The 16926-nt window shown below is 42.6% G+C and overlaps 1 protein-coding gene and 1 long non-coding RNA gene across 2 annotated transcripts in view; one reads left to right on the top strand and one right to left on the bottom strand.

Annotated features, from left to right (window-relative positions):
- LOC146709213 (uncharacterized) overlaps positions 1-16926 on the bottom strand; it is a 68509-nt gene that overhangs the window by 3559 nt on the left and 48024 nt on the right. The window contains exon 2 of the long non-coding RNA XR_014920431.1: positions 14944-15011. This is a non-coding gene — a long non-coding RNA (uncharacterized LOC146709213). The remainder of the gene's footprint in view (positions 1-14943; positions 15012-16926) is intronic.
- Positions 5191-10557, top strand: LOC146709215 (keratin, type II cytoskeletal 8-like). The gene is made up of 9 exons (XM_085456220.1): positions 5191-5704; positions 6947-7155; positions 7724-7784; positions 7921-8016; positions 8114-8278; positions 8725-8850; positions 8990-9210; positions 9311-9351; positions 9579-10557. Exons 1-9 carry the CDS (start codon positions 5252-5254, stop codon positions 9887-9889), a joined length of 1683 nt encoding a protein of 560 aa, XP_085312346.1. The 5' UTR covers positions 5191-5251; the 3' UTR covers positions 9890-10557.

The raw sequence follows: 16926 nt of genomic DNA, 5'->3' as shown, positions 1-16926 counted from the left end.
TCAATGCAACCCTCTTCTCCCACTCTTCACACACTGATAGCAACACCGCAGGAGAAATGCCAGCACAGGCATCCAGTATCCATAGTTTCAGGTGCTGCTCATCTCGTATCTTCACACCATAGAGAATTGCCTTCAGATGACCCCAAAGATAAAAGTCTAAGGGGGTCAGATCGGGAGACCTTGGGGGCCATTCAACTGGCCCGGCTCTGAAGGACTCGGGGGTCCGTGAGCAGTTTTGACTGTTGTTGTTATTATTATTATTATTATTACTATCGTTATTATTTGGTGATGTGTGTGTCTTTCTGCACAATGCTGTGTTAGTCTGTGTTCCACTCATTATATGTATAGGCAGGGTGTGTACATGTGTGGCTGGAGGATGGAGAACAGCCACATGCAGGCCTGATGGGTGTGGCCCTGCAGGAGGACTGGCCACACCTGAAGTTCCTGCCACACACCTGTTGGTGGTCAGGGCTCGTCGGGGGAGCTACTTAGGAGAGTGTTGGAGCTCCCACCGGCGTGGGATCATTGAGTTGTCATCCCAAGTCAGTGTGTGTCAGTGTATGACAGTGCTGTTTGTGTATGCCCGCCGGGGTTAGTGTTGACGGCTGTTTCTGTGGTTTTCCTGCAGGAGGAAGAGTGGACCAGAAAGGCAGCACGCACGGGGTGTGCGGAAACACAACAGCGGGGAGCACGAGCACAGACGTCGGAGGGAAGCGCACACACGGGATTCAAAGGAGCAACGGGGATTTATTGTGTTTACAGCTTTCACTGTAAATAAAGAGCACTGTTTGCATCGCAGAGTCTGTGTTTTGGGTCCTCATTCCCCACGGTCTGCCAGCCAGACCGTGGGGACCAGACCTGGCACCAGACCACTTTCCAGGAAACTGTTCATCTAGGAATGCTCGGACCTGGCACCCATAATGTGGTGGTGCACCATCTTGCTGGAAAAACTCAGGGAACGTGCCAGCTTCAGTGCATGAAGAGGGAAACACATCATCATGTAGCAATTTCAAATATCCAGTCGCCTTGAGGTTTCCATTGATGAAGAATGGACCCACTATCGTTGTGCCCAATATACCACACCAAACCATCACTTTTGTTGTTCCAACAGTCTTGGAGGGATCCATCCAATGTGGGTTAGTGTCAGACCAATAGCGGTGGTTTTGTTTGTTAACTTCACCATTCACATAAAAGTTTGCCTCATCACTGAACAAAATCTTCTGCGTGAACTGAGGGTCCTGTTCCAATTTTTGTTTTGCCTATTCTGCAAATTCTGTGCGCCGATCTGGGTCATCCTCGTTGAGATGCTGCAGTAGCTGGAGTTTGTAAGGGTGCCATTTGTGAGTAGCTAATATCCGCCGAAGGGATGTTCGACTAATGCCACTCTCCAGTGACATGCGGCGAGTGCTACGCTGTGAGCTCTTGCTGAATGAAGCTAGGACAGCCACTGATGTTTCTTCATTAGTGACAGTTTTCTTGCGTCCACATTTTGGCAAATCCAACACTGAACCAGTTTCATGAAACTTAGCAAGCAGTTTGCTGACTGTAGCATGGGCGATGGGTGGTCTCGTAGGGTGTCTTGTATTGAAATCTGCTGCAATGACCCGGTTACTGCGTTCACCAGATATCAACACAATTTCGATCCGCTCCTCACGTGTTAACCTCTTCGACATGTCAATGGCTGTGAACAAAGAGAAACTTGTAAATAACTCATGAAAGAATAAAGTTATGTTGAAACCAAGCACACCATTGTTTTTCTTGTGACATTACCAATAAGTTTGATGTGTCACATGGCCCTCTTCCTATTGAAAAAACAAAAGCTGTATCCAAGATGGCCGACTTCTAAATGGCCACCATGGTCACCACCCATCTTGAGGAGTTTGCCCCCTCATATATACTAATGTGCCACAAACAGGACTTTAATATCACCAACCATTCCACTTTTATTACGGTGTATCCATATAAATGGCCCACCCTGTATAACAGTTATAAATTGATTTGCATGTCATTGACTGAAATAAGTATTTGATCCCCTACAATTCAGCCAGAATTCTGGCTCCCTTATACTGGCTATGTTCCCATATGGCACTCAAATTGCAATTAATCAATCACAGATACTCCTGAGCTGAATTCATTATGTGTGTAAAGTTGTCCTCAGAAGTAGTTTCTTCTATTCCAAATGGTACCACCACAGGAAAGACCAAAGAGCCCTTAAAGGATGTCAGGGAGAAGATTTTAGAGCTGTATAAAGCTGCATGGGCACTAAAACCATCAGCAGTTGTGATTATTCATAAATGGAAGAATTATAGAATGACCATCAGTCGCTTTCGGTCTATAGTTAGATGCCTCATGAGAAAGGTGGCAGATCAGCCCAAAACTACAAGAGACGATCTTGTTAGTGATCTGAAGGCAGTTGGGACTACAGTCACCAAGAACACTATTGGTAACACACGACACCGTTACAGATTAAAATCTTGTAGATTCCCCTGTAACACACACAATCAGTTTCAAGGTCTGACCAACCATTTCAGCTGTGGGAAAAAATGACAACCAATAAAATTCTAAAAGACAACATGTATTAGTACAATGATCAAAAAATGAAGGAATAGTCAAGTCCAGTGTCCCACTTGCAAAAGGATAAAACACACAGTCCAAGGCCAGAGCCAGCTATGCCACAACTCAGTTACACTTTACATGTCGACCACCCTGTAAGTAGAAGGCCGGTAATCACTCTGGCCCCAGCAACACAACTATAGACCCAAGTCTATAAATCTGAGTCTTTATATCTCTGTGAAGGCAGTCCTTTTGTTTTTTCTTGCTGACGTCTAAGTTCTTGATAAATGAGTTCTGTCTCTGCGCCTTCTGGGCCAACTTCTGGAGAGATTCCTGTAGAAAGCCAAAACCCGACCCGGGTGGAGCAGATCTACAAGTCTGTGGCAATTTATTTACAGATTTGAAACTTACTGGTTGATTGTCTCCACATGACTATCAGATTCTGAATTGCAAAGGTCGTTAATGTTTGTTAATGAACATCTAAGTGATTCAGAGAAGGCTTGCGAGAAAGTTCTGTGGTGAGATGAAACCAAAATCGAGCTCTTTGGCGTCAACTTGGCCCGTCGTGTTTGGAGGAAGAGAAATGCTGCGTAGGATCCAATAAACATCGATCTTACAGTCAATCATGAAGGTGGAAACATTATGGTTTGGGGCTGTGTTTCTGCTAAGGGTACAGGATGAGATCACTGCACTGTGGGGCCGATTGAGGGGTCCATCTACCATAAAATCTTGGATAAGAACCTTCCTTCAGGAGTTCTGAAGATGGGCCGTGGAGGGGTCTTCCAGCTCAAACAATCAAACATTATTACCCCAAGTGTATGTATATTGTATAATAATGAGCATATTGGTCTGTAAAAAGAATGAGTCACTGATAACTGCTCATGTAACTATAAGTTAACTTGTTGTGCATCCCACCCTGTCCAAAATGAACTTCTCAGTGAGAGTCAGTGGTTGTGAAATAGCTTTGTTTCTTATCGCTGCTAATTGCGTTCTCATATACCCCACCAGCTCGTCTTCTCAGCACCTCTCCTCACTGGCTTGTAGCATGTATGTGGATCTTTCTCAGCACATTCCTGTCCTGATGTGTCATCTAGCAGCTTCACACAAACCATAACATCACCAGCCTCAGAGGAGCATTGGGGGATTAACTTCTGAAATGAACCTTTTCACTTTTCTCACACAGAAAAAAAAAGGAATTATCAGGAGAGATGAGACAACTAGCTCTAATCATGTGTTAAAAAATAAAATTAGCACAAAGTGCAGCTCTGTTCATGAGCTAGTGCTCGTCGGAGAGGCTGAGTTAGTGAAACAGCAAAAAGGCTGTACATATGCTGTGCAAAAAGACTTGTACATATATGGTTGTCTCCAACTTTAGCACAAGTGCTCCATTGTGAAGTACCACGTCACCGTTTGAGATTAGCCAAGTGAAACACACATTTTTTGATCAGCTTACAAGTCTTTTTTTCAGGTTGTACTTTCCATAAGATGTACCCCCTTGTGTCTGTTCACATTTATTTTGCACATGGCAGTGTACCATGGGATTTCTCTCTTTCCGTGAGCTCATAAATAGGTGGTCTTTTTTCCCTCCCTGACAGACAAAACCTGAAAAACAAAGAACAGACGTTTGCTAAAAATGTTGTTAGAGGGAAGACGTTGGGTTATTCTGGTTAAATTAGGCAACAGCCATTGAAATGCCCTGAAAAGATTGTGAGTCATAAATCTGCCAAGTGATAAATCAATGAAGATTTCCACAACGTGAATTGATGGAGTTGATGGATGTGTGTATATCAGCAGGTGAAGCGCAAACACAGAAGGAATGTTTATCAATGTGTGTGTGTACATAGCATAGATCGGTGGCAATTATTGCTGATAATGAAACACCCAGCCCATTACATAGTTTCTTTGTGCAAGCTGCACATTTGCACAAATCTGGTCCAACAGGTAACAAAACATTTGGTATAAAATGTTAAAAGACATATTTCAAAAAATACAAAGACAAAAAAGTGGTGGAACATATTCAATGTTTTAAATCTGCAGTTGTTTTGCTGGGTTTACACAGTCGATGCCCACCAGCTAGGAGAGGGCATCATACTGTCCAAGCACAGTTTACTTTGCCATATATCACAGCCTGTCAGAGGTGTTATGAAGTAGAAGGGAAGCTCATAAAGTGGTGTACATGTTCCTTATACCCAGTGTTTGCTGTGTGTGTATAAGTATATGTAAAATACAATGAGGATGTAGATCGTATGTGTCCAAGGTGTGACTAAAGCATGTGAAGTAAACTTGGTTGCAAAATAATTTTAATGCAACTGTAACTATGAAGCATGGAAAATGCAACTTCACAAAGGTTGTTTTCCAGGTTTCCAGAGCTTCTGCTTTCAGAATCTCTGGAAACCTTTTTTTATATATAAAAAAGGCATTCTGATATTACGTAATTCTTGTGCTTTTAATGTGCTGTAAAAGTGTAACATGATGCAATTTTCTCCCCTGACATTCCCTCATCTCTCCCCCTCTTGCTCTTTCTCCCCCCTTATCCTTCACTCCCCTACTGAGGACACCAGCCAATCGCACCTCAGCAGGGTTCCTCCCCTACTCTAATAAATAGTACACAGGACCAGGGTGGGTCTGTCTGCCTGACTCTCCTCTCAGCAGTCTCTCCTCTCACAAAACCTCAGTGCTACAGACTTCCTCCTACACCATGTCTGTCAGAGCTGTGAAGACCACCGCCTACTCCACTGTGTCCTCAACCAGAAGCCCAACGCAGGGCTTCAGCAGCCACTCCTTCTCTGGCTATGGAGGTCATGGTGTGGGGAGTGCCAGGCAGAGCTACGGTGTCCGCAGCTCATATGGAGGAGTGGGCAGCAGTGGTGCAGCTGTGGGTGTTGGGGGCTGTAAGACGGTCGGTGGGTTTGCCGCTGGGGGATCCGGACAAAGATTAGGTGGTGTAGAGTTTGGATATTCAGGCTTTGGTGGAGGTGTAGCAGGTGGCATGGCCAATGAATTTGTGGCCCCCATCACAGCAGTGACAGTGAACAAGAGCCTGTTGGCTCCCTTGAACCTGGAGATCGACCCCACCATCCAGGCAATCCGTACTGAAGAGAAGGAGCAGATCAAGACCCTGAACAACCGCTTTGCTTCCTTCATCGACAAGGTCAGTCGAGGTTGTAATGAAATGTGAAATCTTGTGTTTGAAATTCATGCTGCAGAAAAGCACATATAAACTGCAAAACACCAACAGCAAACGATCCACACTTCTATAAGTGACAGGAGTGCTGGGGTGAAACTGAATGTGACGGCAGTAGCAGAACAGCACAGACAAACTGCAGAGATACGCTACAAGCCAAAATGAGTGAAAGATGAAAGAAGTTTCATTTCACAGAAGAGATCATCCTTAAGACATTCCCTGTCAAAACTTCATAACAATCTATACAGTCTGCTGGGAATATTGCCTGGTTTGCTTAATGGCTTTCCTGCTTCCAGTGTTTTCACTCTCAGGCGAGATCATAGAGCTCAGATAAAAGGATCAACCTGGATACAGAGTACAGGAGTGGGATGAAGAGCAGATGAATTTTGCTCAAAGGAGTGCATTCCCCATACGAGCAATATTCTGCAAAACGAGTGGTTGTGAAAGTAGAGAGCGAAGTGTCAGGTGTCTACCGAACAGAATCTCATTTACCGAATTATTTTCAACGTTTATGAACTGAATTTTCACCACCAGAGACCACATTCTTTCGTTATCTGTCGCTGAAACCCATAAACAGACTAAGGTTCACAAAGCTTTCAGGAGAGCAGGGTGGGACAGAAGTTGATATAAAAATCAATCACGCTGAGGGTAATTCTCCTGCTTGTAAAACACAGCTCACTCGTCCACTCCTATGCGCACTGGTGTGATATGGCACACCCACAAACAGCAGTCTGCCTCTCCTGTGTTTGCTGAGTGGTAGCACAGACCCCACCCAAGGTCATGACGCTTAATGAAAGAGCTGTAAAAGGGGCAAGCTGTGTGGCAAGTGAGAAACAGTGCCACTTCGTGTTGAAACGCAACACAGTGGGTTAAACTTGAGATTGGAGTATTTGCTGTGACAGATAGAAGCAGCTGGAGGCCAGAGAAGTCTGGTTACTCATTTTTTCCTTTCAGTTAATCTCTGTATGTTTTGGATTCAAACAAAACTCTTCAGTCACACCCACCCTATCCACCACATATCCCAGTGACCAACCACTCCATTATTTATTGTTTTCTATGGAAAGGTTTTGATATTTGTGTAACTCCCCCATTGTTTTTTTTCATCCACCAAGTCAGAGCTTCAGTCATCACATACACCCACACGTTTCTGCCCATTACATGTTTCCTTCCTTTTTCTTATTAAGCATTCATCCACCTTTCAATCTTCAGGTACGCTTCCTCGAACAGCAAAACAAAATGCTTGAGACCAAATGGAAACTTCTGCATGAGCAGACCATATCTCACTCAAACGTCGATGCTATGTTCGAGGCCTACATTGCCAACCTGCGCAAGCAGCTGGACAACTTGGGTCACCAAAAAGTCAAACTGGAGTCGGACCTGCATAACGTAACGGGCCTGGTGGAGGACTTTAAAACCAAGTGGGTGGAGTTGAGATTTTTCACTTTAATCTTGCACTCAAGCATAAGGCATGCTTTATTTGTCCGAGATTTGGGAAAGTCTTAAACTGCCAACGATACTCTGTTTCCAGTTTTCCTAGACTTGTGCAGTTTGGCTTTTAGAAAGCCTGCAGAGCTATTTTTAACTTCCTGTCAGGAACCCAAAGTTTCAACAAGATAGAGCGGATAAGAAGATAAAAATAATCATTTGCAGTGTGGTGGAGCAAAAATAACAATAACCCTGAATATTCACAGTTAATATTCACTGTCAGCACCACATGTATTCACGGAGGTTTTCTTACTAGAATAGCTTATGATTTAAACAGCTGCTCCTTTATTCAGAAGGGGTTGCCACAGCACACAGATCTGCATGTTTGCCCTGGCAGACTCTGGGATTTTTCACATATTAGGCAAAGATGGTAACTTATGGAACCATTTCCATATTAACTTATGGAGCTATCAGTTCTGACAAAGCACCTTTCCCACCATGATGATTGCACACTGCCGGTTTTTCTTTATATACAGACTAAAAAATTCTCCTTTTCTGCAGGTATGAGGACGAGATCAACAAGCGCAATGAGTGTGAGAACAACTTCGTCTTATTAAAGAAGGTCTGTGCAGACTTTCTAGTAAATGCTTGATCTTGAAACTACAATTAGCCTTCATGAGGAAAAATAATGCCCTCTTTTTAAACTTTGACTGTAATGAACAATGAATGTTCTCAGTGCTGTCTTTTTTCCAATAAAGGATACAGATGCAGCATATATGATGAAAGTGGACCTCGAGGCCAAACTGGATGGACTTTCAGATGAGATTGAATTCTTGAAGCAGCTCTACGATGCAGTAATTACCTCATTTCATTTTTCACTTCCAGCCTAATAAAAAGTGTTTCTACAGGAGGCATCAGTTGTATGTTTTCCCTCTTTTTTGTCCTTCATAGGAAATTAATGAGTTGCAGAGCCAGATAAAGGACACATCTGTTGTGGTGGAGATGGACAACAGCCGTAATCTTGACATGGACGCAATTATCGCTGAAGTGCGTGCCCAATATGAAGACATTGCCAAAAGGAGCAGAGAGGAGGCTGAGTCATGGTATCAGACCAAGGTGGGACCACAAAGCTATGGGAAACTAAAGCCCACAATTATGTAATAGATCATCATCTGTGAGGACAGTCCATTAAGCTTATTTAATGTTCATGAACATTTAAAACTGAAGAGCATGAACTTGAAATCTCTGCATGGTACAAGAGTTTTACTTGTGGCAGATGGTGTGGGATGCCTTCTCTTTTCTGACTTTTCTGACCTCTATTGTCTCCTGATATTCTATCTTAGGCGATTTCCTTTACTTTTATTGCAACATACTGAAAAGTTTCATATACAAAGAAGTCAAAGAGCAGAAAGCCAATATGGATCTGGAGATTGCAAACTGCATGTTGGAGTGCTGCAACATGATTTCCTGATCCCCATGTCAAATTAATTGTGCAAAAAACCTGCCAGCAGTATCACTTTGTGTTTTAAAGTTTCACTATGATCTGTCTCTTTTCATGCCAGTACGCAGAGATGGAGCAGTCGGCGGGTAGATATGGAGAAGACCTCAAGTCAACCAGGGCTGAGATTGCTGACATGAACCGCAGGATGGCGAGGCTCCAGTCTGAAATCGACATGGTTAAAGCTCAGGTGAGGGACAGAGATTTTCTTCTGTTCATTTGAATGATTTGAGGTTTTGACATTAAGGTAATAATTCAAACTGCATTGCCGGGCTTATGAAGGCCATTGAATTCAATGCCTCGCTCTGCTTGGCTTCTCCCACTTTTAGCGAAGCAGTTTGGAAGCTCAGATCACAGAGGTTGAGGAACGCGGCGAACTGGCAGTGAAAGATGCCAAACTCCGCATCAGAGAGTTGGAAGAAGCTCTTCAGAGAGCCAAACAGGATATGGCACTCCAAGTCCGCCAATACCAGGAACTTATGAATGTTAAGCTGGCTCTGGACATTGAGATTGCTACATACAGGAAACTGTTGGAAGGAGAGGAGAACAGGTCATCTAAGAGCACCTATGCTCTCCTACATCTTACATAGCAATATACTCATGCTTTTACTTGTTCTTGTCTTTTATTTATTATTTCTTTCTTCCCAAAGGTTGGCAGCTGGAATTCAGACCACTGTGTCCAAGCAGACTTGTGAGTTCATACTTATGTGCAACTATTTCTAGTTCTGCTTTGTTAATTGTTGCTATATAGAGCATTTTACTGGTCAGACAAGCCCACAACCTTGCCATGACTGAAGCCATCTTATCTAGATATCATATCTGAGGATACAGTTTATATTGTTAGAATCTCATAATATCAACTCTGATATATTAGCATGTGTCAATGTTAATCACTCACTTCTTCCTCTGAATTTGTAGGTGTGAACTACAATGCCTACGGTCTGGAGAGTTCCTACATCCCTTCCTACATCAGCAGTTCCTTTGATAAAGTCAAAGCAAGCAGTGGGTCTACGTCAGCAGTCGAGGGAACGGCAGTGAAGAGCACCACAGTCACCAAGACGGAGACAGTGGTGATGAAGACCGAGGAGAAAAAAGAGAAGGAAGAGAAGAAGGAGGAGGAGAAGGAGCAGGTGGAGGAGGAGAAGCCAGCAGCGGCAGCCGAGGAACCAGAGGCTGTGGAGAAGAAGGAGCCGGAGCACGTGGAGGCTGAAGCTGCAGCCGAAGAGTGATTTTCCATCCTGTTTTGAGAAATTCATGATTTGTTGTTGAAGATTAAGAAAAAGCACATTCTTTTTCATTATCCAATTTTCACCCAAAAAATGTGTGAAGAAGTGTAAACACACCTTTCCTTCAGATATTTTTAACACAGCGGTGCTTATCGAGCTTAAATATCCAAAAACTCTCTAAATTCTCTACTGTCACCTGAAGCAGTGCCAGACTTTAACTCTTTCCCCCTTAAACCTCCCCATACCCTATGATAAGTGTTGACAATCACAATATATATTAAAGGTAAAGATGTGGTTTGACGACCGTTTGAATAGTTTGAGTTTGTTCTATAAGCAGCCCTGAAATAAAGGGAAACCTCCAGGTTAAGAAAATAGCTTCAAGGCTACTCAAACTAGGCTTTCGAGGGCTAAAGAGTTAAACCTTTCACTGCACCACACTTTTTTAGCCAAAAGGCGGCAGTATTGTTTGTGTTTTCACCCTGTGTACTTCAACCAACAGGAGGCACTGCCATCACACCAACCTGTAATTCACAACTTTTAAAAGAAGGCCATTATATGCTGAGCAGGGAGTGACAAACCTTTTGTAGTTAAACTCTAAATTGTGATGAAGAGCAGCCACACGAGTTCTCGTGACTTCTACTTTCCTGTTTGCACAATAATAAACGTTCAAACAGAAATCTACATGATGTGCTTGTGTTGCGTTTGTGCTGAAATTCACTGACACTGTTAATTTTTCTGTAGTTTGTTAACTTGATAAGAAAGTGAAAACAAATAGAAATGTCTTAAAGATGCACAGAACAGTCGTTACAAAGCACTGGAAATCACCTCAAGGGAACTGCTATCTTGGTTTTTCCGGCTGCTAACAGTTGCTTTCTCCAACACAAACAAGTACTGCTTTTGATAAAGGAGGCTTTCGACATCTAACATGAGAAAGGATGATAATCCACACAAATCTTTCCCTGGAATACCTGGCAAGTCCCAGCCTGCCTTGTTCACCCTATTTCAAGAGTTTCTCTTTCACAAAATGAACTGAACGTTAGGCCTTCCTCAAAAATGTCTGCAACTGTCATATTGTCTCTTAACACCAACTAAAAGCTCACATAAAGTGTGACCAAAACAAAGAAATCCAACACATATCCTAAAAAATAAAAAAACAAGCATCAAACAAGCAAACTAAAAAAAGAAAAAACCCAAACCCCTAAAACATACATTTCATACTAAAGCTGACAGTGTTGAGAATCTGCAAGTGCTTGGAAGGAACACATGTAACATATCTGAGGACAGGAAGGGTTTCTCTTACAGTCCATTGTTCCTTAAGAGGCCTTTGAGCCCATCTAGGAACTGGTTTGAACATGAATTATGGGTGGTGGTGGTGGTGCCCCACCCAAGGCCATAGAGCCTCTCATGAGGTTATAGACAGAAAACTTTGCAAATACCACAATCCCACCCACTGTTCACGACACTTAATGTACTGCAGCCAGACACAGGGAGAGACTAGAGCATGTTCAGGGTTTGAAAGCCTGATTGGGAAAAACAGTCAGTGTTTATAACAGCATAGTAACAGCAGAGCTGAAATGAAAGTAGTAGCTATAAACTCAGGCTTATCATGCTTTAGATATCCTCCCAGAACTTAACATGCCCAGCTTTGCTCTAACTGAATTTAGTCAACACTGCATAAGGTTTCACTTTGAAAGGATGAGTATGAGAAATGTACACTGGGCACTTTCATTTGCTTTCCTAGTAGAGAGTTAGATAAGAACACATGATACCATCCATGTCTTCCTGCATATTAACTGCAACCTGCAGTTAGTGTAGCTTAGCAATAAGCCTGGAAACAATGGGAAGCAGCTAGCTTAGTCAAAATGCAACAAAATCCAAGCTCAGTTAAATTAAACACAGTGATTGTTGTTATGTGCAAAAAAACATAGCTGGAAAATGAAAACTAACCATTTTGTGGACTTAACCTCTGGTGGGAGCAGTTTCTTTCTCAAGGATGCTGGTACAGAATTTTTAGTGCTGTAGTTGCTTTCAATGTCTTTGTGAAATACAGCCCTAAAACATTAAACCTTAAACTTGAAATAGCAAAATGCTAAAAAGAAAGAAAAATCTAAGCAAAGTAACTTAACCTGTCCGCCACTGCAGATCACACCCGACAGTCCTGTATCCCCAGTGGCCTCAGTAATTCAGACCCAACCAGGAATAGGTCACAAGTATATTGTCTGGTGTATATGCTCTGTGGTATCTGGTTTCTTTTATGATCTATTCATGCGTATTAACCCAGCAGCCTGTTCTTTATTATTTTATACTTGGTCTTTTTATAAGTACTTACTGAAACTTAAACCAGTGGGTGATGATTTTATTGCCTTGTGCAACCATCTGCTCTGAATGTTTTTTGCTATAGCAATACTCTGCTGTGACACACAGAACAGCACGGCGCTGCATCGTTTGTTGGCCCATCTGTCCCAGAAGCTGTAGACCAGCTACTGTATCCATAACCTCAGGTCCTTGATGCAATTTAATTCATTAATTCAATGTGATGTTGCAACATTCATTCAATCGGTGTCATCTGCCCTGAGGATCCATTGTACTACATTGCAAGTACGCTGTGAATAACAGACTCCTCGCAGCAGTACTGCTGGATTAACGTGCATCATTCTTGTTGAAACAGGAAAAGCTGACTAAGCCACAGGTCGCTGTGTTGAAAAGCACTGACACTGCCCCATTGTGTCATATCTGCCCCAGCACCCCTTTCAGGCCTGTGAAGAAAGACTTTGTCAGAGTGACAAGCACAGAATTTATCATGTCTAAACAAATACTTACCGTAACAAAAAGCACTCATTTCCTAGAAATACCATAAGGTACAGGTGTGAGGTGTAGAATTCAGGATGGATGCACTGAACATGCCCCCTCAATATTTAAGACTCATGCATTTAACACCTCAGCTCTATAAAACCATAAAAAATAAAACAATTCAAGGGCATATGTAGAAAAATGTTTTTTTCAGAAACTGTAGATCTACTGGGATTTTCCCACACAACTATTTACACATAAGTATTTCAAGAGTTAAGGGTCCAGTATGAGCAAAGTGTACCTAAAAAAGTAGTCAGTGAATGTATCTGAGGACACTTTATTCTTGCTGAAAGTCATCTAAGTTTTGAGACTCAGTATTTGCTAAGTGATTGTAGTGCCAATTCACATAGCACTTTGTACTGTAAGGTAAAGACCCAACAGCTGAATTCCTTTGAGAGTAAACGTGTTCACGCCTGAATGACATGAAATAATAAATGCTTTCTCCGTGCCACCCACCTGCATACATGCAAATCCTGTAACACTATGTTCTTAAACCTGTATCGTTACATTAAGAGATCTTTAAACAGTATAAACAGCAATCTAATACTTGCTTTAATCGAATTAGCTTGACACTGCAGTGAATTTTCCGTCAACATGCCCAGCTCGTAATGCACCTGAAGTAACTTTTGTATCACGTAGCCAACCCAACACAAAAACACAGGGCATGCATAAGCCTACTAAAAAAATAGATTACTAAAGTAGCCATGAGTCAGATCATTAGCTCATGAAAGACAAAGTTTTTTTTTCTTCCCAGACTTGTTCAAATGTCTGACATAAACTTTGGCATTGCTTTCAGAAGATAATCAACTTATTGTGCATGATGACATCATTATAAATCAAAAATCTAGCCTGAAGTGGTGACTGATCAAGTTATAACAAGTGCCTGCAATGAAACACGATGACTTGCATCATGTCTTTCCAGTGTTTTTATGATTTAGTGGAGTGAACAGATTTAGTAGTCTCGGCTCTCTAAAACCACACTAGCGGCAATTTGGGTAATCGCTACCACAATTAGTCTCATCTAGAATTTGTCTGTACAAGTTCTGACACATAACGTTTCAGATGTGTTTCTTTACTATAAAAAAGACCTGCTATTCAACTTGGGTAACAGGTCTTAATGCCTCTGCAGTCTTGGGGTGGAGGTGACTGACAGATAGAGGATCCACATCAACAAAAAGCAAGGGTGAATATTCTGGATGCCTGCTAGAGGTGTGCCTCTTTTCTTTTGTTAAACTGAGGCACGCACCTGCAGCAGGTACTGCTTTCTGAAGATATTATTTCTTCGGGTCATGATGCAGGACACTCACATTGCATTGTGACAATTTCTTGCAGGTACCAAATGAAATTTCATTGCACTGATTTAATCCTGGCCCAGGCCCTCAACTTTTTGGATCTTGAATGGCTTCTTTCCAGTTCTAAATTGAACATAGGTGTGATTGTGAGTGTGAAAGGTTGTCTGTCTCTCTGTACGGGGTGATCGTGTCTCAAGAGTTGGCAGTTCGTCTTGTAATTGGAAGGTTGCCGGTTCGAGCCCCGGCTCGGACAGTCTCGGTCGTTGTGTCCTTGGGCGAGACACTTCACCCGTTGCCTACTGGTGGTGGTCAGAGGGCCCGGTGGCGCCAGTGTCCGGCAGCTTCGCCTCTGTCAGTGCGCCCCAGGGTGGCTGTGGCTACAATGTAGCTTGCCATCACCAGTTTGTGAATGGGTGGATGACTGAATGTGTAAAGCGCTTTGGGGTCCTTAGGGACTAGTAAAGCGCTATACAAATACAGGCCATTTACCATTTACCCCTACAGGATATCTCAGTGTAAGCTGAGATTGGATCAAGCCCATTCTTGCAAACCCAAATTGTATAAGTGGAAGACAATGAATGGATGAATGGAAAATCACCTTAATTGTAAATTTGTATTTGTTGCAACACTTTCTCATCCATCCATCCATGCATACATACATCCTCTTCTGCTTGTCCAATTCAGCATCCTATTCCAACTACCGCAGCTCTAGAGGCAGGGTGGACAAGTCACCAGCCTGTCGCAGAGATTTTATCCTTATTAATTAACAGGTGTATAATCAACTTAATTGGGCCAGTGTTGGCCTAGTAAAAGTAATTTTAGCAAGCACAATATGTCATTCACACCTTCCCTGCACCCCTCTCAGCCATCCAAAGCATTCTTATGTTTGTTTTACTGACATGTCAGAAAGGTTACCTGGTTTATCAAGGCTGTCAGCTGTCATTTTTCACTGACTGAAAAGTTGTTCACTCCCTGCGGGGCATCTGTAGAAGGCAGAAGGAAAAGGACGCTTTGGTTAAACTGCTGCATAACTCTGGGGCAACTGACAGCAGCACCAACTTGTCAGATGGAACCAGTTTGGTTCGAACCCTGTATTGACAGAACTGAGCGTCTTTCCCTGAAGGCAACCACCAATTATGATTGGGTGTGTAGCTCTGAGAATGGAGGAATGTCAGAAGATCTTTCTACAGTTAAATTTTTACTTCTGGTGATAACAGCACAGACTGGTTTTCTGTTTGTTCTGTGCTAGTGATGAATCCACAAAACAACAACTAAAGGCCAAATATTCTTTGCTTATTTGCATGCAGATTAAGTTGTATTGTTTTGGTTCTCAATGGTTATGTTGTTTTCCTAAACCCCTCTTTGTAAGAGCATGTGTTTAGTTAGCAAAGTTTGATTGTGTGTTGACAGAAATGGTGTGTAGGTATGCCAGAAGATAATATTAAAAAGTTGTCCCTATGTTTTAGCCCTGCGACAGACTGGCGACCTGTCCAGGGTGTACCCTGCCTCTCGCCCTATGACAGCTGGGATAGGCTCCAGCGCCCCCCGCGACCCTGAAAAGGATAAGCGGAAGCGAATGGATGGATGGATGTCCCTGAGATGCAGGACAGTCATATTGATTATGCTTACTGATTTATTCAAGGTAGTTCATGCATGAAGAGCTGTTCTGCATGTTCAAATTCTGATCTGTCTGTAAATCACTCATGGTGAGATAATTAAGGTGTGGGCCTCCCCTCCACCCTTAATCACTGATGTTCTCTGATAGAGAAACAGAAGTATTTCTCTTTGTGTTAATCTGTGTCTGGGTCTCACACATAACTTTCACTCCAAAGTATGCACGGGTGTGTCTAATGAACGTTTCCTGGTGTTGCATAAAAGAAAGAATGGTTATTTCAGCTGCTCTGTCGCCACAGCGGGTAGTGGCGCACATTTGATTTGGCAGAATTTCACATTGGATGCCCGATCCCAGTTATCATATGCTGAGAGGCGGGGTACACCATACAAAGGTCACCAGTCTGTCACAGGGCTATTACGGAGAGACAGACAACCATTCACAATCACAAGGCCACTCCTACGGCCAATTAAGGATCACCGGGAAACCTAATCCTGTGCAGGTCTTTGGTCTGTGGGCGGTAGCCGGAGTACTCAGAGATGACCCACAAAGACACACGGTTTCTTAAATTCAGTCTCCCTCTACTTAGCACAAAATGCTTGTTTTGAAAAATTCATGTTGTGAAACCATATATGATCATAATTCCCTGAAATGATCTTCCTGTAGATGGGGCAACCATCTACAGTAAGTAATATAGTTTCTTACAAAAAACCCCATTAAAATGTCTTGTTTTTCATCATCGCTACCTAAAAGACTGCATTATATTTGTTTTGGCAGATTTATTGAACTATATTTCAGCATGGGTTTTAACATTTGCTTGTTATTATGTGAAGTAAGGCCATAGGTTTAGCGTTAGTGTCATTTAAGCGCTGATAATCAGCAAACTACAGGCATCCTGATGGCAGAGTGTCTTTTATGAGCACAAGTTAATAATTTACTACTATCAAAGCTGGCATTCACAGTGTATGAGGCTAAAAGTGCTGGGAGGTTTGATGGTATCTCCTCGCTTCTCTTTTACTTGTTCAAACAGGCAACTCTGCGGGTATATGCAAAGCAGGCTTCTGTTTGAATGCTACAATTTTCTTATTCCAGCCCCTCATTTACTGTAACATTTACACTAGGCGCTATCTGAATTATCACTATGAACACGCCCAAGTGTGTATGTGTGTGAGTGCAGGCACACACATACAAACACACACCACAAGCTACGCAACAGACATTATAGAGGAGACGTGTAAGCAATGATGAGAAAGTGGTTGCTAGGCAATACAGTAATAATAACAGTA

Source organism: Copadichromis virginalis, linkage group LG5 (genome assembly GCF_057382275.1).
Source record: "Copadichromis virginalis isolate Kocher_CV1m ecotype Utaka linkage group LG5, C_Virginalis_male_GT1.1, whole genome shotgun sequence".
In the NCBI taxonomy this organism is placed as follows: domain Eukaryota; kingdom Metazoa; phylum Chordata; class Actinopteri; order Cichliformes; family Cichlidae; genus Copadichromis; species Copadichromis virginalis.
Note: the sequence above shows the minus strand (reverse complement) of the source record. Positions and strands in the feature narration are given on the sequence as shown.